Source organism: Besnoitia besnoiti, chromosome IV (genome assembly GCF_002563875.1).
Source record: "Besnoitia besnoiti strain Bb-Ger1 chromosome IV, whole genome shotgun sequence".
In the NCBI taxonomy this organism is placed as follows: Eukaryota; Apicomplexa; class Conoidasida; order Eucoccidiorida; family Sarcocystidae; genus Besnoitia; species Besnoitia besnoiti.
The window spans coordinates 2,217,482-2,239,921 of record NC_042359.1 but is presented as its reverse complement, the minus strand read 5'-3'; the positions used below and the strand labels follow the sequence as shown (position 1 = coordinate 2,239,921).

The following is a 22,440-nucleotide window of genomic DNA, read 5'->3' as shown; positions in this document are numbered from 1 at the left end:
AACAAACGTATATTTGGCTACAACATCCGGGTGGGAGTTCTGAAAATGACTGATCGCCGCTGCATGGACGTCAGGCACCCTGTGTGGCCCGATAAATCCCAGATATGTGGTCCCTCTTGTTTGCGCTTCGGCAGGAAAGATTTCGGTCGCGCTTCAGCGCTCTGTGCCCTCGAGACTGGGGCGTCGCTTCCGGGTGGCGATAAGGAAAGACTACGAACGGAGAGAAAAGCAGAAACACCAGCAAAATCCGCTCGCGTAAGGAGGGAGGGATGGCTTGAGCGTAAGGGCTATACGATAAAGGATGCCTCTGTCTGACGGCGCCTCGTGGACGCAGGTCGTGGCTTGCCGCGCTGAGGCGAGCTCGACGCTACGTGGACCCGCGGAAGGGTCACTGGTCTCTGCAGTTGAAAAATGTCGGTTAGAAAGTGAAAACTTGTGCATCAATTGCTATCAGAGCAGCTTAGCTGGCGTAAGTCTTCTTCAGGCGGCTGTTCCTCCACGAAACAGTCGCTAGTAGCGAAAATGTTTCACCTGCGGGCGACCTGGGATACAGGCGCGGACGCGTCGGACGCGCGTCCACATATCACATCCTCCGGCGAAGAGGCTCACGATGAAAGGCAAAATGCATGTCTTTTATCCCATTTCCGGTGTTAACTGACTCTGGGCGACTCCTGCGCGCAGAGGGTTTAGGTTTTATGGTTTATGCACGCCGCCGCTCACGTCGACGCGACAACCGGGAAAGTGCGTAGCTACGCGGTCGCGGAGCGCCAGCGACCCGACGGGGGGGCGCCGGCACACGCCCCGTGTGCTTTCTTCGCCTTCCGCTTTTTTTGTAACAGACACGCCGTTTCGCGATGGTACAAGCTGAGAGCGGAGGAATTCAGAAAGGGCGACGGAGATCTCTGCACATTGATTCTGCACACAGTTTCTTTTAAACTATCCGCCGGTCCTTTCGTCTCGGCAAAGTCCTTGGTGTGTTACCTGTCTCACGCTGGAACGCATGTCGTCTTGCTCATCCGTCTCCTTGTCTCTCGTTTGCCTTCCGAGCCATTTCTACCCACTTCACCGATAATCTTCTTCAGTCTGCCTGTACCCGCAAAACGAAGTGCCCTACACGGGCTGAGGGCGAAAGCAGACAATCGCCGGATACCTGAGCGGAGGAGACGAGCAGCGGGAACAAACAAGGCAGAGCGGACGAGAAAAGCCAGCACAACCGATATCGGACTTCATCGTCCACTGGCCTTCCATTGACGCCTTCCTTGTCTTTTTTCGTTCTTTGAGTTTTTGTGAGTCGAGTTTAGGTCCCGGGAAGATCTTCCTCTCGCGGAGTGTCTCCCTTTCGAGCCTCTCTGGCCAGGGCAAACCCTAAACCCGATCCTGCACGCGGTTCGCTTCTGGTCGTCTTTTGCTTCAGCTCCTTGTTTCGCTTTTCTTCTGTGGTCGCCCCTTTTTGGGTGTGGCGCTTGTCGCGCCCAGTTTGCCCTCCAGGCTCAGCTCCGCGAACCTCTGTCGCGGCAGCGAGCCGCACACCAACCTCTCCCGTTGATCAACGTCGCATTTCTTTCTTCTGTACTTCCACGCGCGCCCCGAGGACTCTTGGCTGCACCTCTCCCCGACATGCGTTGCTCAGCTCCTCAGAAAGGGCGACAGGCATTTCTGGCCTCCGATGCGCCTCGAAGGTAGCCTCAAAAGTGAAGACGACGGCGCTTCGCACCTCACAGGTGGAGGTTTTTCGGCAGGCGCTGGCTGTGCGCATTGTTTGTCTAGGTCCCTTTTCCAGTTTTCGCGTCTCGCGCCTTTCCGAGTCTGTCCGGCGACCAACCTTCTGTCTACCTCTTCGTCCCGCTATCTTCCCTTGAGGGCCTTCGCGCTTGCCCGCAGCGCCCCACTCGCAAGAAAGGGAGCCGGCGAGCCACTCAGAGCCGCTCGCACAGCGTGTGTGGGAGACGAACGCTCCAGGAGGCCTAAGTTCGCGATGCTGGCTGGGGGCGACGCCGCGAACGGGAGCGGCGAGCCGATCCTGGTGCTTCTTAATCCCCAGACAGGTACGCGAAGCTACGGCTCTGTGCCGGTCCCCGCGTGGGCTGCCTGCGAATGGCGACTCGACGCACTCAGAACCGCAGTCGACGCGCTGCAGCCCTTCTCTCTCGTGCGTCCGTTTGACCCTGGAGCGCGCGCCTCGCCTGAGGCCCATACTGCTCGTGGTCTTTTCCGCCGGCGCCTCTCAGGCAGCGCGGTCGTGCCAGATCTACAAGCATCCGCCTCACTGCAACCTCTCTGTCTCCCCTTAAGACTGCGTTTCCCTCTCTGTCGGTGCGCGCCTCCGTGCACAAGTCGTTCCCTCCCTGCTTTCCCTCCATGCACTCAGCGCGGGCTGGGCACTCTTCTCGCGACTCTCCGTGGGTTCATTCACATGTGATGCTGCCTGTGGTGCTGTAAGTGGTCGTCTCTCTGTCAGGGCCCGCGCGCACTGCTCTCTTTCCAAACACGGGGGCGCCCGCTGCGCGTTTCTGCCTCGACGTGCCCGCCGGCATCCGTCTCGCTGGTTTGGTCCGCTGAGAGCACGATGGGCGCCTGCGCCACTGTGCATTCCCGAGGACCGCCTCCGGTGGAGGGCGCTGGCCTCCCTCGGGCAGTCAACCCGCCTGCGCAGTGCGATGCCGCCTGCCGCCTCGAAAAGATGCCCTTTTTTCTGTTGCGGAGTCGCGATCTATCTTCGCATGCGCTGCCTTTTCTCAGGCCAGACAGCGGCCCCCGCGCCCTCGTTTCCGGCGGCGGCTCGGGGGCCAGCCCCGTACCCTGTCTTCCCGCCGGCCTTCACTTCGCCCGCCGCGCGCCTCTCGCCGACGCGCAGCAGGCGCGTCTCCAAGGCCGCCTTCGTCCCTTCGTCGTCGCCGCTTCGCGCGTCTGCGGCGCCGCCGTCGGCCCCAGAGGCGTTTGCGGCGCCCCCGTGGAGGCGCGCGCGAGAGGCGCCTGCAGCGAAGCAGGGACAAGATGTGTGGATTTTCTATCACCAGCCGCGGCGGCACGTCGCGGAGGCCGAGGCGTCGCTCCTCCCTGCGTCCTCTCTCGCGCACTCGCCGCCGTCGCTGTCTGGCGCGGCGTACAGCTTTCCTCTGACAGAGCGCGCCTGCGCCGCCGAGAGGTCGCGGGGAGAGGATGAGAGCCCGTCGTGCCGCACACTAGTGGCTTCGGGGTCGCGGGCGCCCTCTGCGTGTTCCGGCCTGCCTGTCTCCGCGCCCTCGTCGCCTCCCTCCGCCTTCTCCTCGCCCTGCCTGGCTGCCCCTCGTGCGTCGCTGGCCTCCTCGCGCCCCTCGCCGTCCCTCGCGCCCGCATCCGCCGCCGCGGCGCCTCCGCCGACGGCGCGCCAGCTCCTCTTTGCGCACCAGTGGCGGCTGAACCTCGCGGTGCTTGTAGAGGCCTTCAACGTCTCGCCTCTCTTTTCACCGGGATCTGACGAGGCGCCGAGCGAGCGGCTGCCCGAGGAGGCCCCCGCGCGGGCGCCGAGGACGCCCCGGGGCGGCTCGTCGCCTCGCGGGGCTTCTCCTTCTGCGGGATGCAGAGACCGGGCGTCCGCGTCAGAAGGGACTCCTTTCGCGGGCGGACGAGAGGAGAAGAAGCCGCGCGGAGACGGGGGAGCTGGGGGGGAGGCTAGGACCGCGGGCGTCGTGGAGGGAGCTGGCCGGCCTGGAGAGGATGCGAACTGGGACGATGCGTTTGCCGAGCGACGTATGAAGAAGGCGAGGAAGCGTGTCGCTGTAAAGTACGCGTTTCTGTTGAGAGATAAAACCGAGGAGCCGGAGGAACGCCAGGAGGCAGCCCGCAAAGAGGGCGCGGACGCCGAGACCCTGCGAGGCAGGGAAATAACTTTCGTTCTTATGGAGGACGTCGAAGAAGAGCGGGCGCGACGGGCACGAGAGAGAAAGCAAACAGAAGAACTGCGTCTGAGACTCGATGCATGGAATTGGGAAGCGCGCGCACAGGAGCACCGAGACGCGCTGCAGAGGGTGCAGGCTGAGCTCGATGAGTCGCTTCATCAGCAGCAGGTGCGAGACAGAGGAAACGCGCCGGTCGGTCCCCCCCGCACCCCATGCTGCAGAGTCGTTACCTATATGCGCCTCTTGATTCACATGTATATTTACACGCATTTGAATTCGTAGTCCTTTTGCTCTTCCTCTTTGACCAGTCGCTTTGGAACACGCTAGACCATGAACGCGTTTCCTTCACGTATGCGTTCACGTACAGGAGCACACATTATGTATGGAGGTAGGTATGTAGCTATATAGGTATCTGTGTACGTAGGTATGTATGTACGTAGGTATTTACGTAGGCAGACATGAATGTATCCAGAACTGGCACTACTCCGTCACGTATGGAACGTATAAATGCCCTTTGTGCGATGTACGGGGAGCTAATCGCACAGAGACGCCTGCTTTTGATCCTCTTCTCAGTGGGCGTCTTTCGATTTTCCCAGATTGCCCTGGCGGAGACGCAAGGGTGTACGTACCGACTGCCAAAGCTGTTGTGGCGTGCGCTCGCCGAAGCAAAGGAGTACGAGCGACTTTTCCAGTCGTTCTCTCTCGAAGAGGCCAACAAGCTATACGGTACGTCGTCTCTTCTTCCGCGACTGTTCCGCTCTCACGAGTTGTGCGTTGTCTTTATTTTGGCTTTTTCACGGCCCGCAATGCTCGCGGGCTCTGCTGCCTGCGCGTCGCCTTCGGGCTCAGGCTTGCGCCTCCGCGTGCTTGGAGCGGCCTTCTGCCCTCTCCATTCCTCTCTCTTGCGTCTATTCTCTTTCGCTGCGCGACAACGTCGTCTGTGCTTTTCGCGTGTTTCGAGTCTCCTCCCGCGGCTGTATCCGAGTCCCTGCGCGCCGCTATCCGTCTCCTGTCTCCTTCGCGGGCGCCCGCGTCTTTGCTTCTCAGGGCGACGAGACGTCTTCGCAGACTGGCAAATTGAGAATCAGCGCCTCCGACGCGCGTTCATGGCGCAGCTGCAGCATCAGCAGAACCTCATCCTGAAGCGCGTTCGCGCGAGCCCACCGGCACCCTCCCTTGCCTCGCAGGACGAGAAGAGGGAGCATGCTGCGGCGGTGCCTCCGCTCTCTCGCCGAGGGCAGTTGTCGCCGGCGAAACGCCAGCGCGAAATTGCAGACCCCAGCGAGAAGGAGAACGCAAACAGCTCAGTGTCGCCTTCGTTTGCGGCCCCGACAACGAGCCCCGGCCGGGGGAGAGGGCGATCGGGCGAGGATCCGGAGGGGGCAAAGCATCCAGAAGACGCGGCTCTTCAGGATCAGCTCCAAACCTACAGGTAAGGCGAGATCTATCCACTTTCGAAATGCCGAGGCGGGAAGGCAGGGGCGTGTCCAAAGATGTAGCGCTCCTACAAGCGCAGCGAACTTGACTTGGGAAGCGAGACCCGCCTGCAGATGGAAGCGCACGACGCCGAGCTTACGCGGCAGAAACTCGTGGCAAAGTTCAGTTTTTTTCGTGCCCTCTATGCAGAACTCCCTCACGTCCTCTCTCTCTAACGGGATCACGGTTGTTGTGGCTTCGCAGACACCGCGAGCTACGCCTCCGCCGTCGTCACGCGCGCCTGAAGCGCGGACTGCACGAGGCGCTTCGCGCCCTGCAGTCTCTCTCGACTTCGCATTCTCAGGCCTCGTCTTCATCCGGCGGGCGGCGCGGGGCCCCCGCGGGAGGCGGCCGAGGCTCTGACGTCCGGCCGGCGCGGCAGAGTGGGGCGGGCGAAGACGAGAGAAAGAAAACTGAGCGTCTTCTTCTCGAGCTTCTGGGGGACTCCGAGGACTCAGGCTCCAGCTCCGCAGCGGATCCCGCGCGGACTGACAGCGATTCTCAGCCGCCGCTTGCATCATCTTTCACGTCTTCGTCGGCTTCCGCGTTTTCTGCCTCAGTTGCTTTCTCTCCGCCGCGAGAGCTTGTCCCCAGCACTGCGCGCAGGCCTTCGGGAGCGAGGCGCCCGGAGACAGCTGCTGGAGGTCGCCAGCGGTCACCGCTTGGAGGCGAAGAAATTCCGAAACAGGGTCTGGATGGAAACGAACCAGATGCCGGAATTCGCGAAGGGAACGAAGACGCGGCAGCGGTGACGCGCCGCCGAAGCGGCCTGAGAGCAGACGCGGGCAGCAAAGAAGACAACCAAGGAGAGGAGGAGCGCAGCAGGCTGCGTGACTCGGCGGCCGGTAGGTCGCCCCGGGTCTTGTCTCCCTCGTCTCCGTCGAGGACGGGGGGGTGGGACAGAGAGGAGAGCGACTCCGGCAGCGCAGAGAAGCCGACGAGAAGAAAGACTGAGCTCGCGCCTGAGCCCGCGGATGCACAGCGAAAAGGAAGGCCAGACACGCGTAATGAGCGTGGAGGGAACGGGGCGCGATTCAAAGAGAGCTCGCCCTGCGCCTCAAGCCAGGAAGCGCGCGGCGGATCCCCTGCGTCGGATAACAACTCGCGTCCACCGTCCGCCACCCTTTCTCCCTCGCAGAAGAGAGAAAGAGACGCGGAAGAAGAGCGTCGATGCAAGCGGCGGCGAGAGGCAGAAGGCGCGGACGAGCGTGGGGAAGTCGACGGTTCGGGCGGACATACCTCTCGGCGCATGTCTCTGCATGCGGAAGACCGAAACGCCGAAGCGGCTGGAGTCTGCGACGAAGCGAGGCTGTCACCGCGGGCGGCACAAGATGCGTTTGCTGACGAATGCGAAGGATATCGGGATATAAGGCGATGCACCGGATTGGAGGCCGGAGCCGCCGTCGCGCGCGAGATCTCAGAGAGGGGCTCCGAGGACGGCAGAAAAGACGAAAGCTCAGAGAAGCAGGACGAAGACGGGACTTTGATGCTGATGATGATGGGAGAAGACGACCATCGGCGGCACCGCATCGACAGCTCCAGCAGCTCTTGCCCCGGCGCCAGCAGCGCGAACGCGTCGCGCTCCTGGACTAGGCTTTCGCCGCCGCCCTCCTTCCCATCGGCGTCCTTTTCCTCCTCCCCCGGGGGGCTCGGCGAGACGTCGCGGCTGAGAGCCGCGCCACTGGCGCTCGCGAGCAGCTCTGCGCGAGGGCTGTCCTCCTTTCCGCATCTGCCGCTGGCATCCTTCTCGGCCTCAGGGCCTCTCGCCCGCGGGGCTTGCAGTGCGGCGTCTCCGCCGGAGCCACTCGAAGCGGGCGAAGCGCCGTCCCACGACGGGGCGGGGACCGACAGCGCGCGCGGCGAGGAAGCAATGGAGGGAGACGCGCGCGACGCGAGCCGCGATGCAGAGGACGGCAGTCGCGAATGGACCGCGGCGGAAGCTGGGCGGGCAGAGTCGCTTTCGGCAAGACGCGAAGGCGAGGTAACGGGCGACGGAGACGCGGGGCGCGAGAGCGGCGGAGCGTCTTGCGGCAGCCCGCCGCGAGGGCTGGAACTGAGCGAAGAGGCAGGCAACGACGGGCAGGTGTCAAATGCAGCGATGGAGACAGGACGCGCGGACGCCTTCAGCGAGGCGGATAGCGACACGCGCCGGGCGGGCGAGTTCCCGCACGGCGCAGACGCGGGGAGGCGCCGACGTACCGGCGCACACGACAGGTTGGATACCGGCGCTCTCGAGACTTCCAACTCCGCAGGCGCAGCAGGGCTTCCCGGGGCGTCGTCTGCGTCGCCCTCGCTGTCCCTCCGCCGGCCGTCGGATCCTGGGGCGCTCAGCGAAGGCCAGCCGCGGGAGGAGGAGGAGCGGAGCCACTCCGCGCCGACGGCCGGCGACGAGTCCTCAGCGACCCGCCACCGGGACTACCTCGAGGACATCGTGCAGGTCGACCAATTCGGAAAATACGCAAATATTCTCAACAACTGGGAGACAGTCATGCACACCCCTCTGCCTGAACAGCTCCTCTGGCTCGATGAAACCAAACCCGACCGGACGTACGCAACCTCCTATGCGCCGCTGTCTGTATTCTTGGTCGTGCTACATCCCCGCTCAATACCTATGTATATATATATATATATATATATATATATATATATATATATATATATATATATATATATGTATATGTTTACATATATGCTTGAACAATTTCCTGGTGAATGCCCTCGTCGTCTGTTAGCGTCTGCTGTCCCTTTTTTCTCGAATCATAGAGAAACACACACGTTATATATGTTGGCATTCATGTGTTTAGCCGTATTAGGTACCTTTGCGTTGGCTTTTTCCATATGCACATGTATATATATATATATATATATATATTTATGGCAGGTAGATGGGTATATGTGTATCTGGGATCTCTCTGCGTCCGTTGTGAGCTTCTTTCTTCGAAAAAGAGAGCAGCGGCTCCCACCGTTTGAGTTTGCCGATGGTGCGTATCTGTCGTTCGCAGAATTCGCCCACCAAGCCAGGACTCCTACAGAGACGGCACGCTCTTCATCGAGTGCCTCCACGTCGAGGTAAGTCTGACTCTTCTTCCAAAGACCTAGTTTATCTTTTATATAGAAATATATATATTTGTCTGAATATATGTGCGGGTGCATGCACCTGTGGAGTCTCAGGGCTCGTTCTCTCCCATTCCTGCCACTTACTCAGGTACATGATCCTTCAGACGCAGTCGCTCTGTGAGTCACCTATTACGTATATGTGAGCATGTATGTATTCATGCACAAATATACATGCATGTATTTACTAATTGCAGCAGCCTGCTGATAAATATTCCGTGTGTCTGTCGACGCGCATGATGCATGTGAATACACCACTGGCGTTGCCTGACATTCGCGACGAGGGACAGTGGACATGTATACCAGCAGGCGATTTTCTCTTTTGGGTACTGCCGTGCCGGCATTATCTCGGTTTGTCTAGCTGTAAATTGTTTTTCTTTCTTCTCGGTTTCCTGGGGCTGCGTGCTGCGCCTTTCGCATTCCCCAGTGAGATTTTTGGTTTGTATGTTTCAGTCAAACTTCTTCCGCTTGCTGCGCCGATGCTTCGCGGCCTGTGGTGGAGGCCGCGGACGGCGGCCGCTGCCTGCGGAGCGTCTCCGTGCGTTTCGCGCTCAGATTCTCGAGGTAAGAAAACGCTTCCTTTCTCTAAAGGCGCGGGCGACCTTGGAGCGTGCGCAACCGCCGGTTCCGAGTGGAGCCGCGTCACAACATGGTCGCCGGCGCCGTGCGACAGCAACGCGCTTTCTCGGGAAGACGGGAACCGCGAGTGTAAAGCCCAAGTGTTCGGGGAGAGGCTGCTGACTCGGTGGAGTGAGCGCTAAATGCAGGGCGATCTTTATCTGCGGCGTGCTTCGTTCAGGAGAATGCGGAGCTGTACAGTATGAAGAAGCAGCTGGACGCGAGTCGTTATCGCTTGATGAAGCAGACAAAGCTGTTCCTGGCTCAGGTTCGTCTTTTTTTTGCTCGCAAACAGAGAACATGCGGCGTCGCTCGGCGAGGCCTTCCCTTTGTCGCCGCGTTTCTGTCTCCAATCGTGTTTCTTGTGTTCGCATCTCGCTTATCGCTGCCCCTGCGTCCGTCAAAGATTTTGCGCTCCGCGTGCCTCGCCCATCCGCGAGTGTGAGCGGCGCTTCTTGTCTCTGTTCAGGCCAACTCGCAGTTCAGCAACTTCCATCAACTAAAGAGAGGCTACAGGCTTTTGAACCTCCTCGGCAAGGGCGGCTTTGCTGAAGTCTGGGAGGTAAACTCTGAACCTATTCGGAAGGAGGCAGAGTTGCGTGGCGCTCGTGGAATCCGGAATCCCTGAGTCCACCTGCGGAGAGGGCGAAAGAGGACTAGGTATCTGTCGAGTCAAAGATACAGAACCGTGAGGGTGACTGTGTGACGCGATTTGCTCCTTTCAGTCTGTGTGCTGCCCGCGGCCCTAGCGACATGGATGCAGGTGTACTGTTTTAAAAATGGTCTACGTCAGATGCCCGTGTCCGCGCGAGAGGCAGCGAGCTCGGGATGTCGCTGAACAAAGCCGTGCTGGGGCTCAGACGCAGACACGCTTGCGTTGCAGTGCTTCGCGAGTCTTCTCAGGTGTTTGATCCTCTCACCTGCGACGTCCTCGCCGCCAAGCTCCACGTGCTGTCGTCTGTCGAGAAAGAGAGCGCGCGATGGCATATCGTCAAGCGCGTTCAGAACGAGATTGAGATCCACAAGGACATCCTGCCGCATCCGCATGTAGGTTTGCCCTCGCTCGCTTCGTCGCAGCGGCCGTTCGCGGTGCTTTCAGTCGTTGCCCTTCTCACCAGTCTTCGTTGTGCGTCTGCGAAGCTGCTTCTAGGGAGCGGGCGCCCGTCTCCCCGTATGGAGGGTTGGGGACACCTTCCGCGTGTCGGCGCGGGCTTTAAGCTTCGTCCCGTTTCCAGTTAGACAGCGGACTGTGCTTTTCTGCCTGTTTCGACCCTTTTTGCCGTTGTTCTTGTGCCTGGTTTCAGATCGTGGAAATGAAGGCATGCTTCGAGATGGGCAACGACGTGCTGGCTAGCATCCTGGAGCTCTGCGAAGGTGCGAGGAAAACCGAAGACCGAGACAGACCGCCAGAGAGAGTGCCCTTGCTTTTTCCGTTTGGCTCCGTGAAAGGGGGGCGCGGTTTCATGACCCCAACGCCGCGTCCACACCCGCCACTGCTGAAAACGGCCTGCCCTCTGTGGCGCGCACTTGGCGCTTGCGGGCGCCCCCGGTCTGTTGCTGCTTCTCGCGTTCTGCCAAGGCCCGCATACGCTTTCTTCAACTCTCCCGTGGCGATGTCTAGTCGCCGCCGTCTCCTTTGTCGCGTCTCTCATGCAGCAGCCGCTGGGCGCCCTCCATGTGTTTCCTGCCGCCTGTGAGGATGGCTCCGCGGCTCATTTCTGTAGCCGCCTCGAGCGCCCCACACACTGCTGCTTTGTTGTGCCTCTGGCCGCTCAGGGGGCGACGTCGACCATTTCCTGAAGCTCTCCGGAACGCTTCCCGAGGCGCACGCGGCGGAGTGGACGCGGCAGATTCTCGAGTGAGAAAAGCGAGAAAAACCCTGCCGAGACAGCGCGCGCAGGCATGCGTGCGAACGCGGAGGGCGCTCTCCCAGACCCGCTGCCAGAGAGAGAGAAACCGATGCGCATATCTATGTGTCATGCAGGGTTTTTGCTGTCCAGTTTTTTGCATCCAGACTCGTTTGTCTTTAGCGGTGTGCGCACTGAATAGCGAGCCCGCAGGCAATGCGTAGACCGATACCACCGGCGAGGGAGCTACAGTGTCGCGGATTCATCCAACACCTTTGATGCGCGCGGGAAGACGACAGTCGGTTGAGATGGGGCGCTCGTACGCGCCTGTGCGGTTGTGGAGAGGCCGCTGCAGAAAGACGGCGATGCGAGTCTGTCTTCTCCCTTTCGCAGAGCTCTTCTGTACCTGAAGCGGCAACCTGTCGGCGTGATTCATCACCTCGTAAGTGCCCATCTTCTGTGCTTTCCACTGTGCCCCCCAATGTGCACCTCTACTTATATATAAATATATTTATTCATTTATGTACGCAGACACCGATTCGTGTTTTCAGGTGTGTAGCGGCGTCAACCAACAACTGAGCAACTGCGTGTCGCGCGTCTCCTCTCTCTGTCTCTCTGCTTCAGTGTGGCAAGCTTTGGGTCTGTGTGGCTCGGTGAAGGCTTGTCGCGAGAGATATACCCGCACTTGCAACGGAGGAATAAGTGGCTCCGTTGTCAGTTGGGGCGGCGCTCTCCACGCACGCGGTCGTCGTGGCGCAAGCTTGCGTCAGCACGTAGATGTTTGTGTCGCGGTTTCCGCGTGTTCATTTCCCTCTTTCTGCGTTTTTTTCCTTTTCGGCCTTTCTCCCCCAGGACATAAAGCCTGGTAACGTGCTGCTGCAGCGCGGGCAGTGCAAGCTCGCGGACTTTGGCCTCTCACGCGTGGCGCCGCGGGCCGCGCGGGAGGAAGGCGCTGACAGCGGCGAAGAGAGCGCAGAGGAGGGTTCTGAAGCAGAGGGTGCCGAGGATGAGGCGGGACTCGCGCGCGGCAACTTGCAAAAGGGACGACGACGCGGAGAGAAGCGTGCACAGCCGCAGGTGTTCTGGGAGGGAGGCGGCACGCTGTGGTACCAGCCTCCGGAGTGTCTCATTCATCAGCGCCAGCGCCAAATGCGGAGAACATGTCAGGCGGGAGACGAGGTGCGGAGCCCTCCGCCGCCCGCTGCGGGGCTGTCGCCTGCGCCGCCGAAGCGCAAGAGCCTTCCAGAGGGGACCTCGCCCTCGGCCTCGCCGTCGCCCTCTGCGTCGGGCTCGAGTTCGCCGTACGCGGCCGCACAGAGCCGCGCGACTCGAAACGTCGCCGCCCGACTAGCAGTCGCCGAGCGCCGAGGAGAAGAGAGAGCTCGGCTCCTCGCGCTCGCCGACAAAGACCTAGAGGCCTTCTTCCGCGCACTCCCGCTCGTCCGCTACGTCCCTCTCGATGACAAGGTTAGGCTTCGAGTCGGGGCGTCAAGGCTTAACATTCATCGATGAAATTGTTGGGCTCATTAGGTCTCGTGGTCTCGACGAATGCGGTGTGCCTGGTTTTCGGGAATTCCGGTTCGCTGTTTTTCGTCTCTTTGCCACGCTTCTTTACTTGCGCTTCTCTCCCTCCTCCTCTACCCCCCCCCCCCCCCCCCCCCCCGCAGTGGGGTGCGGTCGGCGTGTTTGGCCTTCGAGTTGTGTGCGTCTTGCTTTTAGCTGCCTCTGTGTCTTCGTTTGCGGGTTCGTGTCTCTCGGTCGAAACGCCTGCTTCCTCGTTGTCTGTCTCCTTTTCTTCCGCAGATTGATATCTGGGCCGTCGGCTGCATTCTTTACGAGATGCTCTTCAACAAGTGAGGCGAACGAACTTTCGCGACCCAAAAGGGTCGCTATCGACAGCAGGAAACGAAGAGAGAGCTCTGCGTGTGGCGCAGCCTGTCTCTTCCCTCCCCAAGCCGCCAGCACACCGAGATATCCGCGATGCCGGCGAGACGAGGAGACGCCAGGGTCAGGGACCGACAAAGGGGGGGCGAGCTTCATAAGCCGAAAGCGGACCTGCGTGTGCTTGTCCCTTTTCAGGCGGCCGTTTGGGCCTTCACCTGCGCAGACCTCGTCAGATCCCACGCGTAAGGCGTGTCTGCGTCTTGACTGGAGTTGAACTGGTTTCAAAGAAAGAGGGCAGCTCCCCGCAAAAGGCTTGGTGTCTAGCCGAGCATGACCAGCACGCCTCCAGCCGCCGACCGCCACCGGAGATTCCAAGGGGGGGGGGGGGGGGCGGAGGGATGGGAGGATTGCCGGCGAACTGTCTCCATCACGCGGTGCGTGCGTCAGCAGTTCTTTGTTATGGCGTCGGTTGTGTCTCTATAACGCGTTAACCTTGGCGGCCTCACGTTCATACAATATATATATATATATACATATATGTACTTGTATGCTATGTGTCGTGCGTATTTATGCAGACTTCGGCGTTGAATTTGGGTCTCAGTCGGCAGGTGTCTTGATATTTTCGTGTCCAGTTCGTCACTGTGTGCCGTTTCTGTCCGTTGTGCATGGATATTTGTCCCTCCGGGTTGCTCCTTCGCGGGATTTCATCAACATTTCTCTTTTTTCCTCGTTTTCCTGCAGTAGCTCTCATTCGAGATGCCCTGCGCGGCCCTCAGTTTCCTGAGCGGCAAAGCGAGCGCAGCGCTTCGCAGAAGCGAAAAAGTGAGGCGTTCTCGCAAGTCAAAGGCGATACGTTTTCCTTCGAGGCGCACAACGGAGAGCAGAGCAAGGAGCCGTCCGACCTGTGTATTGTAAGCTCGGCAGCGAACTCACGTGATTTATCAATCCTTTGCGCACATATTATGCATATGGGGCCTGGGCTTGAGCGTATACAGATATATATATGTGGATATAGATATATTTGCGGAGTCCGGGCGCCACGTCGCTGCCGCGTTTACATAAAGGTGTGCGCGTCTCTGCTTGCCGTGTAAGGGGATGGCTAAAGGCCTTTCTGAGTTCCGCAGTGTCGCACTGTATTTGCGTCACATATTTGTGAATCTGTGATTCGCATGAATCTGCTGCGTAAACCCTATATATTTAAACGGCTTTGCTCGGCGCGCCCCTGCGGACGGTGCTTGGCTCGTCTGTCGTGAGCCGGGGTCGCTAGGGCATGCGTCATCTCTCCGCTCGAGTGTTCCTCCGTTGTGTTGCGCTTTGTTGCTCTCTTCGTTTTCGCTTGTGCTGGAGGCATTCTCATTGTTCTAGGAACGAAAGTGTCTTTGCTCTCTCCATCTGATATGTGCAGTGCTAGATCGTGGTTGGGGTTTTTGCGCTTTCTTCCAGTTTCACGAGGCGGTGCCTTTGTGGTTCGCTGTTTGACAGAATTTGCTCGAGCGGCTTCTCGCGTACGACGCGTCTCAGCGGCCAACAGTAGAAGAGGCTCTGGCGCATCCCTTTTTTGCGAATCAGATGGAAATTCGCTCAAGCACAGAGAGTTCTGCGAACGGCCCGGAAGCCGGGGCCTGCGCGAGGAGCTTCGAGGAGCTCGAGCTGCGCAGGCGTGCCTTCCAGAGGCAGCAATTCGCCCGCGCGCCCGGGAATAGCGACGCGGAGGCCGCGGGCGACGCAGAAGAGGAAGAAAGATATCTTACAGAGGGACTCGCCGAGCGCGCGAATCTCTGAAAAGAAGATGAGAGAAAAGACGGGAGAGGGGAGAGGGAAGCGAAGAAGGCTCACGGAGCGACGCGTGAGCGAGGCAACGACGGCCGAGACGCGCAAGAGAGGAGACGGTGTCTACATCTGGATATTGCGCGATGAGGTTCAAGCTGAAATGGCACATTTTTCTGTCCTCGAGAGTCTCGAGCAACGCCGCACCACGTGAGAACAATGTTGGCGGGAAATTCCGGTTCGGTGAACTGTGTCTAGCTGCGCAGCCGGCACGAACCGACAGTCGGAACAAGCAGGTCATGAAGATTCACGTTTCATGACTATTCGCGCGACAACAGCTCCAGAAGGGAGACTGAAGCACTGTTGAGGTCTCGGAAAAAGATGCGACACCGGGCTGAGGCGCCTACACGCACATGTACAGATAAACGAAAAGGTATTAGAGTATGTTGAGTGCGATTGATTCTCTTCAAGCTGCGCCATGAGCTACAGTGGCTGCTGGAGTTCCTAGGATATATGGATTTTCGTAACGCTTCTAAATTCGATTCATGCATCAGAGGGTTCGGCCAGTATATCTCGCCTGCTAGCGACAGAGAAAACCGTTCGCCGGTTGTAGCGTATATGCATATATATATATATGCAGACGCCTGCTGTAGCGTGGCCCCAACCAGATGGGCACGTGCCGCGTCGTCTTCACCGAAAAGCGGACGCACTGTTGTTTCTTGATTCACGCGAAGCCAAAACGGGAGAGTCTTGTACGTCTAGCTTTCACGCGAATGAGATAGACCACGGAAACGAAGACGCTGACTGCAGCTGCCCTCCAGAGTCGGGCCTCACTCAAAACGCAGGCGGCGACCGCCCCAACCTTGCTTTACCAAACAACACGCTCGTGGTCATAGCTGCCGCACCACAAACTGAACTGAAGTACGGCGTCTGCCGTCGGGTTCACGTCGCGAGCAACCTCTGCGAGTGCACAAGGTTTGAAAATACCTTGTGAAAAAGCCTGCATGAACAGAGACACTAAGCCGATAACGGAGACATGGCGATTCCAGCGCATGAGTACAGAACCCGCCAGCAGCCGGGCGTGTGTATCCGTATCTGCAGTGCACGTGTATCTAGAAAAAGACACATTTGCAAGTATTCACTTCGCAATTTCACAACCACTGATTGATCTGTATCACACGGAAAACGAGGGACACCTCGCCTCGGATTCCCTTGGTCGAGGCATGACATGCTGCAGCGGCAGCTCCGAGGCTCACGTCCCCCCACCCCGTCCCCCCCCTGATTGGCGGGTTAGTAATCTTGTTCCCCTTCCTCTGCCTCCGCGTCTCTGGTGTCCCCAAAAAGCCAGCCGAAGAGGCTGCCGCGTTCCCGTTTCCGCGCATGCCTTCTCTTCAGCCTCGGGGTTCGCCGGGTGCTGCTCTCCGGCAGCGCTTCGTCGTGCGTGAAGGTGTGGCTGCTGGCGAAGAGTGATTTGACGCTGTCTAGTGTCGAGGAGATGGACCCGCTGAAAAAGTTTGTCGCGCCTTCATCGAGAGCCGCGATACTCTTCGCGGCCTCGGCGGAGGCGGGCGGTCCCGCTGTCTGCATCCTTGCCTCCTCACGCTTCTTTCGCAGACCAGCGAAAACGTTGTTCCTCCATTGGTACGCTGTTTCCTTCATCATTTGGACGAGGTTCTTCCTGCGGCTCGGCAACGCAGTGCTGCTCGACTGACTCGGCGGAATGCGCACGATGGTGCTCTGGCCCGTCACGCGCCGGTCGCCCTCCCCGCGGCTGGCCGCGTCCACCGAGCCCCCGGGCCCGTCGCCGTCGACCGCGGTCGCGCGCCGGTCGTAGTCCGGCGTGAAGGCGAACCTGGTGTCTCGGCTGCTCGCGCGAGACAAAATCGATTTCAGGGACACGAGCTCCAGAGGAAGTGGCCTGCCGTCGCGCCGCCCGCGCGGCCCGCGTCTCTCCGCGTCGTCCGCGCCCGCGGCGAGTCCCCCGACCTGCTCTTGTCGATCCTCCTCGCTCAGCGTGGCCTCCACGGAGATGGTGACTGGCAACACTCTGGGGGAAGCCTGCAGGTGGCCCTTCCCGAGCAGAGCGATCTGTATACTGGCGCCATCTGCACTTGCGCCCCTTCTGCTGCTGGTCGCGTCTCCTCCGCCTGAGCGCCATTCAGCTGTCTGGCCTGCGGCACTGGGCGGCCCCCCAGAACGGGGCGACGAGGAGACGCTGGCAGAAATTTCTCGCCTGCTCCTCGCGTCGCCCGATGATCTGCCGACGTCGGACCCGGCCTTGTTCTCGTCCGACCGCTGCTCTGCACCCCCGCGCTCGTCTGCGCGCCTCGAGCCGCTGCGGCGGCGCTCGATTACCACTGTAAGTCCCGCACGCGTGCGGCCGCTGTCAGGTTCCCTGTGCGTCATCGTTCGCTCCACTCCGCTCAGTGCGAGGCCGTCCCCCTGTGGGGCTCCAGCGGCCTCGAAAGCCTCAGTCGCCGCGCCGCTGCCGAACAGATGCTTTGCGCGCCAGGAGACCGAGGCCAGCGGCGAGACCGCGGCCGTTTGCTGGCGCGTCAAGGGTTCCGCCAGCAGTCCGCGGCTATCCTCGGGTGTGACGGAACTGAGGAACTGCGCGAGCGGCTTCCGCGAGAAGTCTTCGCCGGAGAAAAACCCTCTGTCACCAAATCCGCGGCGCACTGTAAGTCGATACGACTGCCGGCCCGCAACGCACAGCCGCAAGTGCAGCAGAGAGCCGCCGGGCCCGCCGAGCCACGGCGCTCCCATCGCGAAACTGTTCACGAGGTCCGACGCCGTCATCCCCCGCGGCAGGCGCCAATACAGACGGCGGTGCGCAGTCCCGCTCGTGTTGCACACCACCGTCAGCGCGAGAACGAAGCTTTCAGCCCCTGAGAAAAGCACGCGAGCAGACATGGCACCCTCAGCGTTGAGTTCCGCAGCGCCCGGCACTGCAGATACATCCAGGACTGTGCTGGAGAGCAGGGATGCTGTGAAAAGCGTCACATGATGCCCAAGAGTTGAACGCCACGCGCTGAAAAAACATTTGTGTATTACGCTTGGCTTCGACATCGCTGGACGGGACACGGCCTCGAGTGCGGGAGATTTCGAATCTGCCTCAAAATCTAACTAGAGACACGAAAAAGTTGAGATTTGACGTGGACGTCGAGAAAAGGTGCTCCACGCCAGCGGGTCACGGACCTGGCGGCCGCCAGCGAACGGAGTTACGCTGAAGAAAAGAGGGCCGAGGGACGAGAGATCTCGAAGAAGTCAAAGTGGGAAAGGCAGGGCGCACGCGCCCACACGAGGAAGCTGGCATACGGAAGGCGCCGCCGGCAGGCGCGACAAGAAGAGCGAGGAGGAGCGAAACCAAGGGAGCAGGAAGAAAAACGTGAAATTTACAGGCAGCCAATAGGCATCGACGGAAGACACTATCGGCCCACTCGGGTCGCTCCTTACTGCGTGCAGAGCTCGCTTGCAGCTGAGACTTACCGTCGTCGTAGTCCTCATCGTCCTCCGCTACCGCGCCAGCGGAGGTTGCGACCCAAGAGAGAAATCCATCAAGCCAAGCCCCGGGTTTCGCCTTTTCGCTTATGTGTGAAGCGCTTAGAGGAGGCGCGGGCTGTTTGCTGCGCCAGCCTCCAGCGTCAGCCCCGGCGGAAGGGAACTCCTCTACGACGTCGGCTTCTGCAAAGGCCACACGCGGGTGTCGGGTGCGCGGGCTCTCTACGCGGGCGGTTTGAGCCCTCCCGTCCACAATCTTGATTGCTTCACTCGCTTGAGATGTTGTGGCCCTGCCTCGCTGCGGCGTTTCAGGAGCCTCGGCCAAAATAACGGGGGCGGAAGCCGCCTCTGTCGTACTGGGGGCGTGCCACAGCGGCCCAGCCGCAGCGGAGGCGAACAGAAGGCGGAACGCGGCACAAACCTCCACGTACAACGGCGACAGAGACGAGGAGGCCGAAGCAGAGGGCGGCGAATACAGGGAGAATGAAGGCGCAGGGGCGAGGAACGGAGAGCAGAGAGATAAGAGCGCGACTAGAGAGGAGACAAACACGCAGCGCTTGCAGATCTGCGCCGAAAATGGCTGGGAGAGACGCGGAAACAACCAACGGAAAAACGGCAGACGCATGCCTTGAGCGGCAGGAACGGAGTTAATTCGAGAGAGAATCACGAAGACGAACAGAGAGAACATGAAGCTTTCATGAGCGCTGCTCATGGCAACAGGAGCAGAAGGGACTACTGGAGCCCCCATCCGCGGCCTCTCCCACGTTCTGCCTTCCATGTCTTTGCTATTGAGGACGCACGACTCAACCCGCTCCACCACGAAAACAGTGCCTCCACTTCTCTCCTCACGCGGACCGCCAGATCCACCTCTTTCCTCGAGACAGCGGAAGAAACGCCAAAAACAGGAACACAAAATATCGGCATGTCATCTACGTGCATCTTCTGTGACACTACGGTGCCGAAATCAAGATATCTCATGGGCACGGCGCGGTGACCCACAGCTTTAGGCGCAAGACGTCGGATACGGCGACGAAAAAGCGGGGAGACAGCAAAAGAGACCGCAGCATGCTTGTCTCTGGTTGAAAATGCTGGACAGGATACCACACTCACCCACGACGGATTGAAATCCGCAGCGACCGAGGGACGCCGGGTGGAGACCTGTCGCACGAGGCAAAAACGGCTCGGAGAGACACGGCGAAGTACAACCTCAACACTCAGCACTCTTGAGAAAACGGGAGGGCGTGCCATAGCACAGCTCTCGTCTTCACCAGCTCCGTACTCGGGTCATGTAGAATCGTGCATACATACATGCTTTTATGCGCACATCTAGATCAATGCAGCAAATACATGGTATACAAATGCGACAAGGCAAACAAAATCCCTATGCTTCATGCATGCTTGTCTGACTGTGTCTATATACACGCGCTCGGAAGCTTCGTCGTTCTCAGAAGGGTCCCGAAACAAAGAAAACTCGCTGTGCAGCGCAGACGCTGAACCTGCTACCGACTAGTGTAATCCAGACCATACTTCTGGATAGTCTGCTGTCTTGCGGAGCAGAGATAGACACCTGCAGGGAACTTCGATTATCGTCAAGCACGTTGCCACAGGAACAATGAACGTCTCGCCAGACCGCTGAACCGGCCACGTGACCGGGGACGGTGGTGGGTGAGTGCATGGGTGGGGCCAGCGACTTGTAGAGAATCTGCTGTCTCGGCCACTTATGTTGAAATTCATAGAACATCCCTCTCGTATTCATAACAAGGAGTGCAACGAGTGGTGAAACTGCGCAGAACAGCGAGCAGACATCCTGTTGACTGTCCAGGCTTGACCGACGAACGTGGCACGGACGGCTTCGCCGTCCAGGTCGGGTGTACGTACACCTCAACAGCCAGCTGTAACGTTGAACGATATAGGGGAGGTCCCGAAATGGGGCATTTCCTACAGAAATATTCATGAAACGAGTGCGCCACCATGCATGTTAGTCGTGTTCGAGTTGTCCCCTCTCCTGATCGGACCCGAATGCAGAGACAGAACCGGCGCAACAGCCGGCCTCCCCTCCTTAGTCCCCTCCTGCGCACGCGCACGGAGTGTCCTTATATTACATGGGACACCGAATAGAAAAGGCCTAAACCGATGGGTTTTAAGTGACAAAGACTGAAAAAAGAAAACACACAAACGACCTTCCAAGAGGAACTGACTGATGAGCAACGAGCTGTGTTTACCCCACGGCCAGGGGAGAACGGTCACCGCAGATAGGATGCTATCTGCGGTGACCGTTATCCCCCCCCCCCCCAACAGCCCCCCGAGTGTGCGCTTGTCTTCGAGGTTGCAAAGGATCACCTGAGCATCCGGAAACGGGACATCTGTCACAGTACGGAGACGTAAAGACAGCGGTCCGCCCCTGCTTCCTACTGTCGACTGTCGCAGTTCGGGTCGTCGGAGGTCATCCTCGGCGAATCGGATGGCGCGTCACACCGAGGGCCCCCCGTCGAAGATCCCGTTTCTCCGCTGCGCACTACAGCTGTCGCGCGGACGGCAACATGCAGTACACACACCTGCACACGTTAGACGCGCACGAAAAGCGTAGATCGTGTTTTGCGTGAGAAGACGTTATGAAACGGACAGCTCGTCGCGTGTCGCTATCAGAAGGGCAACGGTTTTTCCCGTCGCAGTTCATCGGGCAGCTGCCGCAGTGCCATGTTTGGGATCCTCTCGGAGGGGTGCGTCTCTGTATTCAGTATTGCTGTACCAAATGCTCAACGGATACTGTACCAAGTGTCACGGCGTCATCCGGATTTTCAGCGTGGAGCCGCATATGAGTCACCTCGCAGGAACCAGCCCCATTGTCCGGTTGCGACCTGACCATTGAAGCGCGAACGGGCGGCCATCTCCCTCTCGTCGTGTAAGCAAGCATGTGTATGTACTCACCGGCGTGATGGTACGCTTCTTCGCGATACGCGGTGGGGCTTTGCTGTGCGAGCTGCGCAAATTCGCAGCACTCAGTGTAGCGTAGCCTTGTCTTCGAGGCGTCGCACTCTTCGCTGCTGAAGGCGATTTACGGCGCTCTGCTCCCAATCGCGTGCAAGGCGGCCACAGGGCAGGGACGCGCGAGACTGCGAGAGGAGAAGGGCGGGGCGAAGAGCGAACGCGCTCTTGTTCCTCTCGACACATCGCGTGGTGCGAGGTCTCTCCTCCTTTTGCCAAAGTGTCGGGTGAAGTGTTTGGTCATATGTGCACGTGTGTATGTGCAGAGCGAGTGTGAAGTGCTGCGCTAGTCTGCCTGCAAGGGCTCCGCGAGACAAAAAACGCGGAGTGGGGTAGAGCGAAGAGAAAGGCGTCACCGGTGCTGCGCTTGAGTTCGTGGTTTCCGCTTTCTCCTCAGACAAAGGAACTTGCGAAACGATCCACGCGGCGGGCACGCGGCGGCTTCACTGAGGGGCGCTGCGGTCCGCGGAGTCCGTCGAAAGACACCCGACGGCGTGGAGCGAGCACCGACGGAGGAGTACGCGGTGGCGAGATTGGTGCAAGTTGTTTTTTCAAGGGAAGAGTCCGTACAAGAGATGACCATTTCAGTCAAGTGTAGCAGGTCTCACCATCTATGTTCGCGTGAAAGGCGAGGCAACCAGAGGCAACCCAGAAACCTTTCTCCCTCCGCGCGCGCCCTCGAGACATAACCGCATGTGCAGAGATCAGTGCCGGGACGCCAGCGAGCTTGGCGAGAAAAGAGACAGTAAAACGGTTCGTTCTTCTTTCTCTATCTCTCTCCTTAGCCAGTTGCTTTCCTGTCTCGTTGCCGTTGTTTCCGTGTCGTGGGGAGCTCTTCTTTCTCTCTGTGCGCACCGGGTGCGTCCGTCCGCTCTGCAGTTGTCTCCAGTCAGAGTGCGTGCCCCGCGGGTCGCAACTCGTTTTTCCCTCTTGTCCGTCGCTTGCGCTTTGAAGCGTTACGGGAGCAGCACGTCCGTTTGGCGCCGCTCGCTTCGCTGCCGTTTTGTCCAAGCTGCACTCTCCACTCTACCAGACGAGAAACTAGGAAAGATCTCAATGTTCACATGCTCCCCTCGGCGACGCGTCTCCTTCAGCTGTCACACTCTCTCACCTCCCGTTCTCGGTATCCTCCGCACAACCTGGCGTCTCTTGGTGGCCTTTCTTGACCTCCTCTGTGTGCGCTACCAGGAGTTGTCCTCTTCTCTCGCTAATCTCTCCGTCGCCTCAGCAGCGGACAGGGCTGCACGCTGCTGCCCCGTTTTCGTCCCCTGCAGTCCAGTCCCCCGTCTTTCTAGATCTAAGCTGCAGAGCACTAAAAGCCGAGAAGGAGACAGGGTTACCACGTCTTGAGTAGCCGCGAAACGCGCGCA

The 22,440-nt window shown here is 59.5% G+C and overlaps 2 protein-coding genes across 2 annotated transcripts; one reads left to right on the top strand and one right to left on the bottom strand.

Annotated features, from left to right (window-relative positions):
* Positions 1-1,975: 1,975 nt before the first annotated feature.
* BESB_054360 (Tyrosine kinase-like (TKL) protein) lies at positions 1,976-14,599 on the top strand (the record flags this gene model as incomplete). The annotated part of the gene is made up of 18 exons (XM_029363871.1): positions 1,976-2,045; positions 2,740-4,046; positions 4,475-4,604; positions 4,926-5,310; positions 5,559-7,901; positions 8,357-8,423; positions 8,922-9,032; positions 9,268-9,354; positions 9,556-9,648; positions 9,990-10,133; positions 10,391-10,460; positions 10,863-10,944; positions 11,327-11,375; positions 11,786-12,400; positions 12,737-12,786; positions 13,013-13,059; positions 13,559-13,728; positions 14,300-14,599. The coding sequence occupies 18 exons, from the start codon at positions 1,976-1,978 to the stop codon at positions 14,597-14,599; spliced, it is 6,120 nt and encodes a 2,039-aa protein (XP_029219794.1).
* Positions 14,600-15,874: 1,275 nt separating this feature from the next.
* Positions 15,875-18,863, bottom strand: BESB_054350 (uncharacterized protein; the record flags this gene model as incomplete). Its single annotated transcript, XM_029363870.1, has 2 exons — positions 15,875-17,571; positions 18,041-18,863. 2 exons carry the CDS (start codon positions 18,861-18,863, stop codon positions 15,875-15,877), a joined length of 2,520 nt encoding a protein of 839 aa, XP_029219793.1.
* Between the last annotated feature and the right edge of the window lie 3,577 nt (positions 18,864-22,440).